This window comes from Macrotis lagotis, chromosome 2 (genome assembly GCF_037893015.1).
Source record: "Macrotis lagotis isolate mMagLag1 chromosome 2, bilby.v1.9.chrom.fasta, whole genome shotgun sequence".
In the NCBI taxonomy this organism is placed as follows: domain Eukaryota; kingdom Metazoa; phylum Chordata; class Mammalia; order Peramelemorphia; family Peramelidae; genus Macrotis; species Macrotis lagotis.
In genome coordinates this window covers 163,136,138-163,150,657 of record NC_133659.1, presented here as the reverse complement: position 1 = coordinate 163,150,657, position 14,520 = coordinate 163,136,138, and the positions used below count along the sequence as shown (strand labels likewise).

The 14,520-nt window shown below is 45.2% G+C and overlaps 1 protein-coding gene across 1 annotated transcript; it reads left to right on the top strand.

Moving 5' to 3' along the window:
- The first annotated feature begins 7,253 nt into the window (after positions 1 to 7,253).
- On the top strand, positions 7,254 to 10,658 carry HAPLN2 (hyaluronan and proteoglycan link protein 2). The gene is made up of 5 exons (XM_074223197.1): positions 7,254 to 7,341; positions 7,611 to 7,964; positions 8,045 to 8,161; positions 8,350 to 8,532; positions 9,888 to 10,658. Exons 1-5 carry the CDS (start codon positions 7,254 to 7,256, stop codon positions 10,169 to 10,171), a joined length of 1,026 nt encoding a protein of 341 aa, XP_074079298.1. The 3' UTR covers positions 10,172 to 10,658.
- Positions 10,659 to 14,520: the final 3,862 nt, after the last annotated feature.

The window sequence follows — 14,520 nt, the reverse complement described above, 5'->3', positions numbered from 1 at the left end:
ATACATTCCCCCTAACATGAAGATAATTTCCTAAGTGTTGGTAAGTAATGATGGCAACCAGAACATGGACTTGGTGATAAATTAAGATATTATAAACTTCAAAGAATTGATTATGGCAGAATGACAGTTTAGAAATGGTGATGGTAATTATTCTGACATCTCAATTACAACCTATCAATTGTGGTATAAGAGAAAGTGTAGTTAGTACTAAAAGAGGTAGTCAAGAATGCAATGTCACCACAAGGGAGCCAGGTCATACTGAGTGCCAGAAGATAGAAAGAGTGAGAGAGAAAAAGGTTTAAGATGAAAGAAAGATTGTTAATTATGGAGCATGAATTCCAGAGAGCACAATGAAAAGATATGAGCAGACCTAGAATGGGACATTGGTGGAACAAGGTTGGGGTAATTGAAAATGAGGAAATGGTCAGCTGGGGTTGTAGAAAAGGTTTGTTCTTCCACAACAGAGAGCACCAGTGGATAGAACACTGGCCCTGCAGTCAGGAGTACCTGAATTCAAATCCAGTCTCAGACACTTAATAATTACCTAGCTGTGTGGCCTTAGGCAAGCCACTTAACCCCGTTTACCTTACAAAAAAAAAACTTAAAAAAAAAATAACTTGGTTGTACAGAGGATAGAGTGTTGGATTTGGGGTAGGGAAGAGCCAAGTACAAATCTTGCCTCAGACGCTGTGTGACCCTGAGTAAGTTACTTAAGTATTCTAATCTGTAAAATGGGGATATTAGTTTCTAGCTCACAGGATTGAATAAGGATATAGGTGAAGTATTCTTTGCTATAAAGATATTAGCCATTATCATTATCATAAAGTTTCCTACAACTCTAAGATTCTATAAAATGGTCCTCCTTCCCCTTATCAATTACATTCTACTTATTTTTCTATTGTCTTCTCTTCTATGAAGATCTTAAAACACTAATTAGAAATCATTCAATTGTGAAAAAAATAGTATAGTATAGAAAAATAGTACTGTTTCCCAAGAGTCTAAAATGGAACTAAGACCAATGCATATAGAGCTTTTGGTATGTTCACCCTCCTAACGGAAGCCTGTTTATTTGGGTTGAATTGGCATTGGCCTAAGGCCAAGCAGATGATCTAGTTCAGGGTGTCCTGTTGAGGAGACAGGAGATTGTTTGTCCTCCATCTAGAGAGACACTGGTCCAGTGGGAGGAGGGAAAGGACCAGGCACAAAAGGAATTGAAAGGAAAGGGAAGGCAGAGCTGGGACAAGGCATTTTCAAACCAAAGAGAATTGAAAATTGTGCACCCTGTGGATTACTGATCACTTTGATATAACACATGCAACTTGACTTACCACAGAGTTAATACTTACACGTCATAATGATCACAATTGTGTTTTTTCCTCTTGCATCAAAAATAGATGTAATTATTAAAAAAATAATCTTAAGTCCCTCTCCTGCCTCTTTTTATACTGTTAACTTGCCTACTCCTACTCCAAGCTCTGAGAGAAGGATATAACTCTTTAATGATAATGATGATCTGGATTTCAAAAGGATATCTGTATACTTTAAGGAAGAAGCAGTTGCTTTTACTCCAAAGAATAAAATAGTGGAATATCAAAAGATACCAGGTAAGAATTCATCCAGTAAATGGTGAGAAAATAGAGAAAAAAATTTATAGGTAGGTAGTGATTCTATGATTAAGAGGGGGAGACAGTTATTTGTCAGATCAATAGCAATAAAGAGATTTATTGTCTCCCTAGAGCACATATTCAAGATCTAAAAGAGAATCTCTTAAGAATTGTCAAAATGGACAACTACTAACCATTTGTGGTGATTTACAAATGACAAGTGATATTGCCTGAAGGAATCTAAAATATATTACCAAAGATTACTAGACCAGGAAAAAACAAAAACAAAACTTGAAAACCATAGGTTCCTCCTCTCTTCCATATTGAAGGAAAATGATACAGAAGAGAAAATTATTTGGGAAAAAGAACAGTTGACCAAGAAGATGGTTTTCAAGAATAGAATCTGGATTTCTAGGCCATTACTTTTGATACAGGAATTAGAATTAGAATCACTTACCAGTGATAGAGTGTACTGAACAAAGATTATTTAGGATATATTGCTTAGTTATTTGCAAATTGAATCAAAAAAGCTTTAAAATCAAAAGAAGAAAATGCCTAATATTCATTAAACCAGATAATACAGAGAAGAGTTGAAGGAAGAATAACTTCTTGAATTTGCCTAAGTTCACAAATGAAAAAAATCTTCCCAAAAGAGTAGTAAAACCCATAACGCAAATATCTATACACAAATGCTCAAAATTTATGCTACAAATAGGGGCAGCTAAGTGGGGCAGTGGATAGAACACTGGCCTTGGAGTCAGGAGTACCTGAGTTCAAATCTGGCCTCAGACACTTAATAATTACCTAGCTGTGTGACCTTGGGCAAGCCACTTAACCCCATTGCCTTGTAAAAACTAAAAAAAAAATATTATACTACAAGGAAGATGTCTGATTTCAGGGAGGCAAATTTGACCTCAGTAATCACTGAAGTGGGTGGAATGAAACTCATGGCTATTTAGCTCTGGATAAGTATAGATACCTTATTTTAAAAAATAGATTAAAGGGGAAGGGGAGCATTGTATATTAAAAAGGCATACTAGTCTGAGGAAATCTAGGAACCAGAATGGGGGAAGCACGATGGAGAGTTTTTTGGTGAGGGAAATCAATGGAAGGGAAAATAGAAACCTTTTAACATTTGTGTCAGTGACTTGATAAAGGCATAGATGTCATGCTTATCAAATTTGCAGATGACATAAAGTTGAATAGTCAAAACACTAAAGGATGAGAGGATCCAAAAATATCTTGACAGAATTTGACTGAAAATGATAATATGAAATTTAATAGAGATCAATGTTAAACTTGGGTTCAAAAGTCAATGTCTCAAATACAAGATGGGAGAACCGTAGTTAGGCATAATTAGGCATAATTAGCTGAAAAAGAGTTAAAGGCTTTGGTGGACTGAAGGTTTAATACGAACCAGCAATGAGAGGTGGCAGGCAACAAAGCTAATGTGAGATTTATTTATTTTTTGTTTTTTTTGCAAGGCTGTGGGGTTAAGTGACTTGCCCAAGGTTACACAGCTAGGTAAATTATTAAATGTCTGAGGCCCGATTTGAGCTCAGGTCCTCCTGACTCCAGGGTCGGTGCTCTATCCACTGTGCCACCTAGCTGTCCTGTGAGATTTATTTTTTAAAGTTAATTTAATTTCCTGATGTAAGCTTTAAAAAGCTAATGTGGATTTCATTAAGAGAAGCGTAGCCCCAATCAGACAATATTGTATGGCATATTGTATTAAATTCTCAATTCTATCTGGAGAGCTTTCAAAGGAGGCCAATCAGTGCAATAAAAGGGCCTTGAATCAATGTCATGGAAGGATTGATTTTAGAGACTGGACATAGCTGGTTTGACCTCCAGGGATGGCCTTTTGGCCTATAATTGAATCTCCAGTGCTTAGAACAGTGCCTAGTACATAGTAAATATTTAACAATCTTCTTGACTTGACTGGGGGAAAGGAAGAGGTGGGGGAGTGGGAAGTAACTTGATAGCTGTATTCAATATTTGAAATTCTGTCATATGAATAAGGGATCAGATTTGTTCAGTTTGACCCGTAGATGTTAGAAATAGGAACAATAGATGTAAGACAAATTTAGATTCCACATCAGGAAGATTTTCCAAACAATTAGAACTGTTCAAAATTGGAAAGGGTTGCCTCATGAAATAGGGTTTCTTTTGTTTTCTTTTTTTTTTTTTTAGGTTTTTGCAAGGCAAATGGGGTTAAGTGGCTTGCCCACGGCCACACAGCTAGGTAATTATTAAGTGTCTGAGGCCGCATTTGAACTCAGGTCCTCCTGACTCCATGGCTGGTATTCTATCCACTGCACCACCTAGCCACCTGGATAGGGTTTCTTTTCACAGGAGATCTTCAAATAAAAACTGAAGACCACTTATCAGATATATCATAATGGGAATTTCTTTTTGAAAAATTTCTTGGGCCAGCTAGGTGGCACAGTGGAGAGAGCACCAGCCCTAGAGTCAGGAGAACCAGAGGTCAAATCCAGCCTTAGAAAATAATGGCATAGCTGTGTGACCTTGGGCAAGTAACTTAACCCTATCACCACAAATAAAAAAAGAAAAATTTCTTTTGGGTTGGGCTGGATATTTATGGAGACTCTTCGATTTTTGTAGGACTGAAAGGGTCCTTCGTATTAGATTCTGAAGGTCATGTCTTGGTAAGAATCTTAAGCTTCCCAGAATCTAAACTAAAGAGTCAGAGAATAAAAAGAGAAGGCTGAAGAGAGATCCAGGGAGAACATTACATGAATCTAAAAGATGTGATATTGTTTAAACCAGATAAGAAAATACCCAGGAATTATTTAAGTCTCTTTCTTTTTCTAAGAGGATGGGATTCCACAGTTCTCATCTTTTTACTGAGGAAAGAATAAAGGAAATGGATTTAAATAAGAACAAGATGTATTTATTTTATGGCAGGATGTATTTATTTATTTGTGGCAGCTTACAAGAATGAAGTAAGCAGTCAAGAAAATGTACTTTACTACATCATTGTAAATGGGCAGAACAACAATCACAATTGAAAATGAATGTTGTAGAATTACTAAGAATAAGCTTGGTTTCAAAGAAGAGATATGATAAGACATCCCTTACTTCCCCCCTCCTCCCATAACAACACAGAGAACCTTAGGTGTGGGAACATTGCATATACTTTCAGATATTATAGAAATGTTGGTTTTATTGATTTTTCTCTTTAAAAACACTCTTTACTATATTAAATGATATTCTGGGTGAACAGGGTGGGGGGAATACTGGGAGAAATTTAATGGATATACAAATGAAAAAATCAAATAAAATTTTATTTTAAAAATAATAGATCACCTGAAAAAAATAATAGATCAGGATGGACTTTCCAACAGTAAAGAATGATTTATCACATAGGAAAATTCCTTCTCTAAGGAAATTTCAACTCAAAAGAAGTATTTGTAATTTAGGGTTAGAGAAAGTGGAGTAGAGAAATGAATGACTCCTTCAGCGAGTTTCTAAAAACCTCAACTTCCTATCTCAGTGTCTCCTAGACATGCACCTTTTGCTGTTAAACTTCAATTTCTTAAGTTGTCATAGTAGCTTCATTCAGTTTCTGTGGAGGTGAGCCCAATGCCCATTATTTTGTGGTAGTTCAGTCATTTCAGTTGTACCTGACTTTTCATGAGCCCATTTGGGGTTTTCTTGGCAAAATACTAGAGTGTTTTGCCATTTCCTTCTCTAGCTCCTTTTATAGATAAGGAACTGAAGCAAACAGGGTTAAGTGACTTGCCCAAGTCACAGCATGAGTGTGTGAGGTCACATTTGAACTCAGGAAGATGAGTCTTCCTGACTCCAGGCCTGACATTCTATTCACTGTGCCACCTAGCTGCCCTAGTGCCCTAGTCCCCTTTCCCCCCTTCCTAAAAGAAAATTCAGAGACTGTGATGTTGTTCCACTTGACTTTCTTTTCTCTGAACCTCCATTCTTTCTTTGTCCTTGAGCACCTCTCTCCCTCCTCTCTGAATCCCTGACCATTTTTCCGGTGTCCTGTGCCAGCCAGCCCTGCATCCCACATCCCCAGCTGTTGACATTTCTTGACATTCCCCACCAGATAAAGAAAGGGCATCTGTTATACAACAATAGGGAGAAATGCAGAGACAATGGAAAATTGTGCTTCCGATGGGGTGGGGACAAGAAAGTAAAGGACAAACAGACAGACAGGGGGTTGGGCAGAAGAGGTCAGGATTTTGAAGCAGTTGGATGTCTGGGTCTCACCCCAAGAAATTCTTCGCTCAAGCAATGCTCAGATTGGGGCCAGGACCAGGACACAGTGTGCAAAGGTGAGAGAGCTTCTGACTGGGAGAAAGTCTATAAGGGAGTATGGAGATAATGGGACCAAGAGAGGTAGTTATACCCATTTATAGTTCATAGACAACCTTCCTTTCCCTCATAAATATAAATACCATTGTGAGGGAAGCTAACTCATTCCTTCCTCCACATAACCCAATGGGCATTCTAGAGATATTCAGGGAAAGATAATCCCCAACTTGCTCATTCCTGCAGTACCAATTGTCAGGATCTCATGTATCAATTCTGTCCTCCAACTGACTTGCAATCAGCTAACAAATGTCTACTAAATGCCCATTATAGACTCACAAATCTCCCAGGGTCCTCATTCTGCCACCCCTCCCATCTAGTACTGACATCTCCCCTTTGTTCCTATGGCAATAAGCTCTAGCAGATGGAGTGCCAGACTGAGAAGCTGGACATCTGAGTCCTGTGCTTGTCCTATATGGAATAACCTAGGATGAGTCTTGGAATCTGCCCCTCTCTTCAAGCCTTGGCAATGAATAAACACATTTTGGTGGGGGAGGGGGTGGAGGTGTTGGGAGACAGAAAAGACTAGAACTGTAAGGTACTAAGAAATAGTATTTGGAAATCCTTAAAATGGGAGCAACTTTCAACAGGAGTCTCTTTTTCTTAAGCAGGACAAGAGGTTACTAATTACTGCCTTACTCTGCTACCTCAGAGATAGATTCTTCTTGGTAAGGAAGCAGCTATTTCCTATTGCTACCCTTTTTTTTTGTATTTGGAGATATTAAAATATGATACTGTATGTGGACATGATTCGAAAAGTATAAAGCACCAAACAAATATTGCCTATCTTTTTCATTATCCCTGAGTCAGTTTCAGTGTTTCTTTTCACTGCAGATCCTGGTTCTGCCAGATTGCAGTCTCTTACCTTTCTCAAGATTTCTTGGAGGGGAAAAAAAGTCACTTTCCTACCTTACTTCCCGGTTCTGATTTCTTACCCTTCTTTCCAACAGGAAAATTTCTTTCTACTGTTTATCCTCTGTAGCATTTTTGTCTCTTGTTCTTTCCTTCTGGGGAGATAGAACACAGGCCTTTTCCTTATCTCCTTAATTCCCTTCCACTGTCTTTCTGCAAGAATCTTGAGGGTGACTTTTCATGCCACCAAATGTGGTTGTGCCCCACTGAAGATGGAATTTTTTGGGCACCTCTCTACAGAGAATGCCTATTCAGATCTTGATATGACACCATCTCCTGTGTGCATTCTGTTCTCTAGGCCCACTCCATGATGTTTCTTTTTCATTTTCTGAAATGATGAATGCCTATGACTGTCATTACAGATCATCTTCTAGAGTTCCTGTCATGTCTAATCAACTAATTCTCCCTGCCCTCTGGAGTCTCCTCTTTCCTTTTGGTGTTGCCATCTATCACAAAGGTATAGGGAACCCAGGTAAGATGACCCAAGCCTGGGAGACAGAAGTGACTGACTGGGAAGACTCTAGGATAAAGGGGACTGGAACTGGGAGGGAGATATTGGAATGACAGAGGTAGAGGACTGATGATGAGATACTGAAAGGATGGGGCAAAGACTTAAGGGACACCTAGAGGAAGGGAACAGGAATTGGAGTGGGGAGGGGAATATTAGCAAGGAGAAGGGCAGGGGTTGGAATGGGTCATAGAAGACAATTTGGGGCCTGTCAATCTGGCCCCCTTTGCCAGCACCCCACCCTGGTCCCCACTACCTCCTGCCCCCCATCCACGAGGTCATTCACTCTCGCCGCGGTGCCACGGTCACCCTACCCTGCGTTCTGGGCACCCCACCCCCCAGCTACAAGGTGCGCTGGAGCAAAGTGGAGCCTGGGGAACTACGGGAAACACTGATCCTGATTACCAACGGGCACCATGCCCGGGGTTACGGACCCCTGGGAGATCGTGCTAGGATGAGGAGGGGGCACAGGCTGGATGCCTCCTTGGTGATCATGGGTGTGGCGCTGGAAGATGAGGGGAGATACCGCTGCCAGCTCATCAATGGACTGGAAGATGAGAGCTTGGCACTGACCCTCAGGTTGGAGGGTAAGGAAGCCTTATGTCTTTCTCCCCCATTGACCCTTCAATCCTCTACCTCCACTGGTAGCCCCTTTCTTTTCACCCAGGTGTAGTTTTCCCGTACCAGCCCAGTCAGGGCCGATACCAGTTTAATTACTATGAAGCTAAGCAGGCGTGTGCGGAGCAGGACGGGCGACTGGCCACGTACCCTCAGCTTTACCAGGGTGAGAAGACTTCGGACTACCGCCCGGACTGGTTCCTCTCCCGGGCTCGAGGCTTCCTGATAGCCTCGAGAAAAGGAGATGTGGGTGTGAGGAAGGAGATGGTTTGGCAAAGGGAGGATGATAGAAGATGGGAGAGATTATGGGAGAGAGGAGAGTGACACTCCCCCCCCTCCCGGTGCTGCCCACAGCGTGGACTGAGGGCCTGGACTGGTGTAACGCGGGCTGGCTGCTGGAGGGCTCGGTGCGTTACCCGGTGCTGACAGCTCGAGCGCCCTGTGGGGGCCGGGGCCGGCCAGGGATTCGCAGCTATGGGCCTCGAGACAAGCAGCGTGATCGATACGACGCCTTCTGTTTCACCTCGGCGCTGCAGGGTTCGAAAAGTGGGATCTGGAGAGCGGGGGAGGGGGGATGGGGGAGAGGGCGACAAAGAAAAGGAACGGACTGAGGCTCCCGGAGCAAAAGAGAGTTCGGGACCCCTGGAGGCGGGAGAAAATGGGACAGGTTTGGGTTGGAGAAGAGGAGGGACCAAGTCAATGAAGGCGGGGCGAAAAGAACAAGGGCGGGGTAAGAGAAAAGGATGGAGCCTGGGCCTAGGGAAAGAGGGTGGAGGAAGAGGTGCAGGAGGAAGAAGAGAAGGCCCAACCAACGGGGCATGGCTAGAGAAGAAGGGGCCTTGGAAATGGGGCGGGATTAGAAATAAAGTGGGGTCTAACATTTGATTGAAAAGGTGCAACCTGGGAGGGGGTGGGGCTAGAAAATGAAGGGGCGGTTCAATGAGGTGGGGTGAGGAGGCGAAGGGCGGGATAAGAAGAAGAACCGGTCCGGAACTTGGGCTAAATCAGAGAACCGGGGGGCAGACAAATGGGACAGAGCTAGACAAAAGGCAAGGACCTACCGAAAGAGGCAGGGATGGAGCTAGAAAAGCGGAGGGACCCTCGAAATGGGGAGAGTAGAAAATGAGGTGAAGAATGGAACCAGAAAAAAGGGAGGGACCTTAGTATGCGGTGAGGGCTAGAAAAGAAGATGAGCCGGGGTAGCTAAATGAGATGGGGCAAAGGAGAATAAGGGCGGAATCAGAGGAAGAGGCAAAGGCAGAGGCAAAGCTTGGTCTGGGGCTAGTGTAGAAAAGAGGGGGTGGGGGAGGACAGAGAGACAGACAGACAAAGAAATGGTGTGTGAATACGGAGGCGTGGGGCTAGAATTTAGGGGGAAAGAGGTGAGGTCTAGTAGAGAAAGAGAAAGGGCAGGTGAAATTAGCTGATAAGGGGCAGCTAGGTGGCACAGTGGATAGAGCCCTGGAGCCAGGAGGACCTAAGTTCAAATCCGACCTCAGACACTTAATAATTGCCTAGCTGTGTAACCTTGAGCAAGTCACTTAGCCCCATTGCCTGGCCAAAAAAAAAAAAAAAAGAAAGAAAGAAAAAAGAAATTAGCCGGAATAGGAAACAGGGCGGAATCTGTGGAATGTAGAATGGTCTGGGAGAAAGGTGGAAACAGGGAATAGGGTAGGAGACTTGGTTAAGAAGGAGGTGGGAAAAGAGGCGATCTGGGGAAAGGGAGCGGGACTAGGAACAAGGCGGGGATTGGGGAAAATAGCAGTTTTAAAAGGCGGGTCCATGGAGTCTTCATCCTGGCAGAGTCAGCCCTACACCTCTTTCTCCCCGCCTTCTGGGTGCGCCTCGTTTTAGCCTCTCCTCCTTCCTCCTCCTCCTCCTCCTCCTCCTAGGCCACGTGTTCTTCGTGCCCGGCAGCCTGACGCTGGCGGAGGCAGGCGGAGCCTGCGCGAGGCGCGGGGCTGTGCTGGCCAAGGTTGGCCACCTCTATGCAGCCTGGAAGTTCTCGGGCCTGGACCGCTGCGACGGAGGCTGGCTGGCGGACGGCAGTGTGCGTTTTCCCATCACCACCCCGCGACCTCGCTGCGGGGGTCTCCCGGACCCCGGAGTCCGCAGCTTCGGTTTCCCCAGCCCGGAACAGTCGGCTTATGGGACCTACTGCTATGCCGAGACCTAGGGGGCCATCCCCCACCAAAGCCCCAGTCCAGATAGCCGTCCTTCTTCTCATTGTTGGATCTGTCCAACTGGGAAAGAAATGGAGAGTCCATTGGGATGCGGCGTGTTTGCACTAGGGGCGTGTCTGCACTGCCTCTTTTTCCTAGTTTCTCCTCCTTGACAGACTACTAGGGGAGTCGCAGAAAGGACTAACTGACGCTCTCCCTTTCCTGCACTGCGGAAAACTATGTCAAAGTCCAGCCTGAGGGCCAGGGCGGGAGGCACTGTAGATGCTCCAGGGCCACGGCCCTTCCCGGATGCGGTTTGGCTAGGAGAAGCCTTTAGGGTGGACATGCACTTGCCCTGAGGGCTAAGAAATACAATTGAATGGTGCCTCCCCCTGGAGAGAAAGAGTTCGATGGTGCGAGAACCCTACAAGGTCCAGTGTCGAAATATTAACGATCTTTGTAGATTAATAAAATAACAGTGGAGACGTTCGCTCTCCAAAGAAGTTGAAAGCATTTAACTACTTCGCTTCCCGTTTCTCCAACACCTTCCCTCCGGGATCAGTGGAAAGGATGACCCTCAGGCATATAGTGGGAAGGAGGCTGCAGGAAAGAGGGGTTATCTGCAAATGGGGGTGTGGGTGTAGATGTCTAAGGTACACCTCCTGTTCTAAACCATGTGGGACCAGTCCTAGGAAACAGAATGAAGGCGAGGACCCCAGACGTCCTGACGCACCGTGAGAGCTAGAGTGGGGAAGGGGAGGATGAGGAAAGTTTTCTTTCTGAATTTGGGGTCCTGTTGAGGGTAGAGATTTTAAGAAACAGGAGCAATTGGAGTTAGGAAAAACAGGGAAATGCACAGACCAAGAAAGAATATGACAGAAACGGATGAGATGGACCACAGCCAGATCTAGAGTCCAGCACCACTGCAGCGGGCTATGGAAGGGCCAGGAAAGAGCAAGAAAGCCATCTCCGTCCTTTATCAGAGAGGATGCTAGGACCAAGACACCTGCGCCCCTTCCCCTTCTCCCTCTTTTCTCTTAACCCTCCCCCCCCACCCCACCCCCCGCTTCGCGTTTTCCTCCCAGTTCTCTAGATCTGAGCCCAAGCTTCCTTCCCTCGTACACATCTCCTCCCCTCCTCCCCTGGAGCGGAGGACCAGGCATTTCTCCCCGCTATTCAGTTTCTCTCAAAGCCTCGATTCTCCCCGCGCAGCTGCTGGGTAATTGCGTGCTGGCGGCTTCCGCTCCGCACCCCCTCCGCTGCCGGCCCCCTTCCTGGTCGACTCCCCCAGAGGCGGCGACTGGTACAGAACTGGCAAAGACCCAAGGTGCCCGTGCCACACGCGGAGCCGGGCGTGGGGGAGCTTCATTTCTGGGCTTCAGTTCCTCCTCCAATTTTGGAGGGGAGGGGAGGAAGTAGATGGTAGATAGACTAGGAGTTAAATGACATCCGAGGAGCGGGAACGGGATCCACAACCATCCTATCCGATGCCCCCTTTTTTTTTAGGTTTTTGCAAGGCAATGGGGTTAAGTGGCTTGCCCAAGGCCACACAGCTAGGTAATTATTAAGTGTCTGAGTCTGGATTTGAACTCGGGTACTCCTGATTCAAGGCCAGTACTCTATCCACTGCGCCACCTAACTGCCCCCCCCGATGCCCTTTTAATACATTTTATTTAAATTTTTCCTTCCAATTCCGAATTCTTAACCTTCCCTCCAGCTCCTCGCCCAGTCTTTGAAAAGGCAAGACGTATGCTACCCATTATACATATGAAGACATTTCAGTTTAATTGAAAAGGTTCACATGCCCCTCTACGAAGCAGTTCTGTCTAAAGTCTAACTTTCATCCTTCCCAGTACAATTACACCAACCAGTTACTATGGATGTCTGAAAAATCTAAGAAGTCTCTAGAAAGTCTGATTTCCCAAGTCTTCCTCGGAGGGAGATGAAGTACCGTGGAACTTGAAGGATTGGCATTCTTCAAACCCCTGAGTCTCTAAGTCTAGGGAAGGTTGCTGAAAAGTCAATGGCGATAAATAAATAATTTAGAATGTAAGCGAGAGGGTACAGGGAGGGATTCAGGATAGACTGCAGCTTCTAGGAGTCCACTTTGTGCAACAGATTTGGAGAGGAACCTAATGCCCTTCTGGAAAAGACTTGATATTTAGAGGATTCATTTCTCCCCTCCCTCTTTCTCTCGGTCAGGGCTGGTGCGAGGGCTGTATCCTGGTGGTGGATACCACTGTATCCTTACAGTTGTAAGGCTATGTTGACCCTTCTATCTGGTTTCTCAAGATCAGAAATTCCCACCCTTATGGGAATGGTAGAGTGCTTGGAGTAGTTAGAAGGGAAGCCTCCCATGTGATAATACGACTAAAAATAATAATGATGCCAGTCATATCACAGATTTCAGCTCAAGAAAGTTAATTATTTTGCACTGTCATTGGTCTTCAGAAACTATTAGAGTAAATTCAGAATGGACAGGGTGGGGGTGGGGTGGACTCTGACAACCTTGGTATTTAGGGTGTTATTCTTGAATCGTGGCAGTGTGGATGACTGAGTCAAGAACTGACCAAGAAACATCGGGGCTCTCCCTGCTCAACTCCTAAGAGACAGGAACCAGTGGTTAAATGTAACCCGCCTGTGTGATTGAATTTCACTCCCCTGTCCACTGTCTGGCAGGGTCTAAACTGGGCCAGACACTGGAGGCTGACCCAACACGGTAGGGAATGCCCCACTCTAGTCCTTTTCCAACTCCAGAAACTTTTTAAAATTCCAGAGATCATCATGCCATCTCCCCTCCATCCACTCCAACATTCAGGTTCCAACATTTTTTCTTTCTTTCCTATCATCCTGAGAAGACATGAAAATCCTGTTTCCCCATTTTCACATCATTATTGGGAGTCCCTTCTACTATCCAATCCTAACTTCTTTCACCATCAGCCTTTCTCTTCCCTCTCCTAGAATGGACGCAGGATTAATGTTGTTTCCCCCTCCTTATCCCCCTCTTCATTGACACGGAGATAATGTAGGGCGATTTTTTGCTGAGGATTTCAAAGTACTTTTAGCAAAACCTCCCGTGTCACAAAGGGAAGAAACAAAAGGAGATGAGCAGAAAGTGGCTGAGCAGTCCCTTGGAAGAATCAAGGCGTCCATCTGTCCAACCTTCTGTCCCTGCCAGTGACCGTGTCTGGTCTCCCTGGTGCTGTAAAGAAAGTCTGGGAAAGACCCAGACCGAAGTCCTGAAGGAGAAGGAAAGCAAAGATCCTAGGTCCCTGGGGGATGGTAGGGGGACATGGTTAGTATTCTGGGCATGGCAGCATTCTGTTCCAGCCTGAGCTTCTGATCCATCCCCTGGCACCAAGGTGCCTGCTACATTCATCTCTGGGAGCAGCTTGGCCCAGGAGGCTTCCTCCACACTCAGTTACTGTATATCGCTTTGCTAATTATCTGTTGGAATCAGTTCCACCTGCTCTCCCTTATATTCTCCCCCTAATGTCCACCAGTCCCTTCCTAGCCCCCTTTTCTGCCGAACCATTGCTCCCCTAGATACTGCTTCTCTTTCATTTCTGAAACCTCTAAAGATTTCATTACTTTCTTTGTATTCTGACTCCCAACCCTGCTACTAAAACCCACCCTATCTTTCTGCCCTTCGGAGTGAGAGAACCAAGGAAAACAGAATAATCCAAGCTACAGAGAACAGATAGAGCAGAGCTAATAATTTCATTTCCATATATGATGACATTCAATCAGTTTCAGTCATGTTCGACTCTTGGTAACGTCATTTGGGGGGTTTTGGGGGGCAAAGATACTGGGGTGGTTTGCTATTTTTTACAGATGAGGAAACTGAGGCAAACACAGTTAAGTCACTTGCCCAGAATCACACAACTAGTCGGAGGTCACATTTGAACTAAGGTTCTCCTGACTTCAGGGCCGGCGCGCTCTACCCACTGCTCTTTTCTTCCCTCCCCCCTTTCCCCCAATCATGTGCAATGGTGGAGAAGAAAACGTAGAGGTTTTTCCAGGGTTATGCTGTTTTTCCCTTGCTCCCTTTAGCCATCCTTTGCTGAAACAGTGGGAAGTCCTTCCTGCAATCAAACCTCCATCCATTCTGCTGTAGTAGAAGCCCTTATTTTGTCTTAGCCTAAGGAACCTGCCCCGCCCCCTTCCCTCCGCCTCCTTCCCGGCCTGTCTTCTGTTCCTTGTCCCCAGAATAATGTCCTACTTCGCTTGTCCTTTCTGTCTCGCTTCTCTGGTGCTACTGGGGCCAGACTCTGAGAAAGAGCCATAACCCGTGATCTCCAAGCCCCCTAGCTGGGGCGACAGAGGCTGTTCTTGGCCGGAGCCGGCCTTGTCGGAGGGGCGG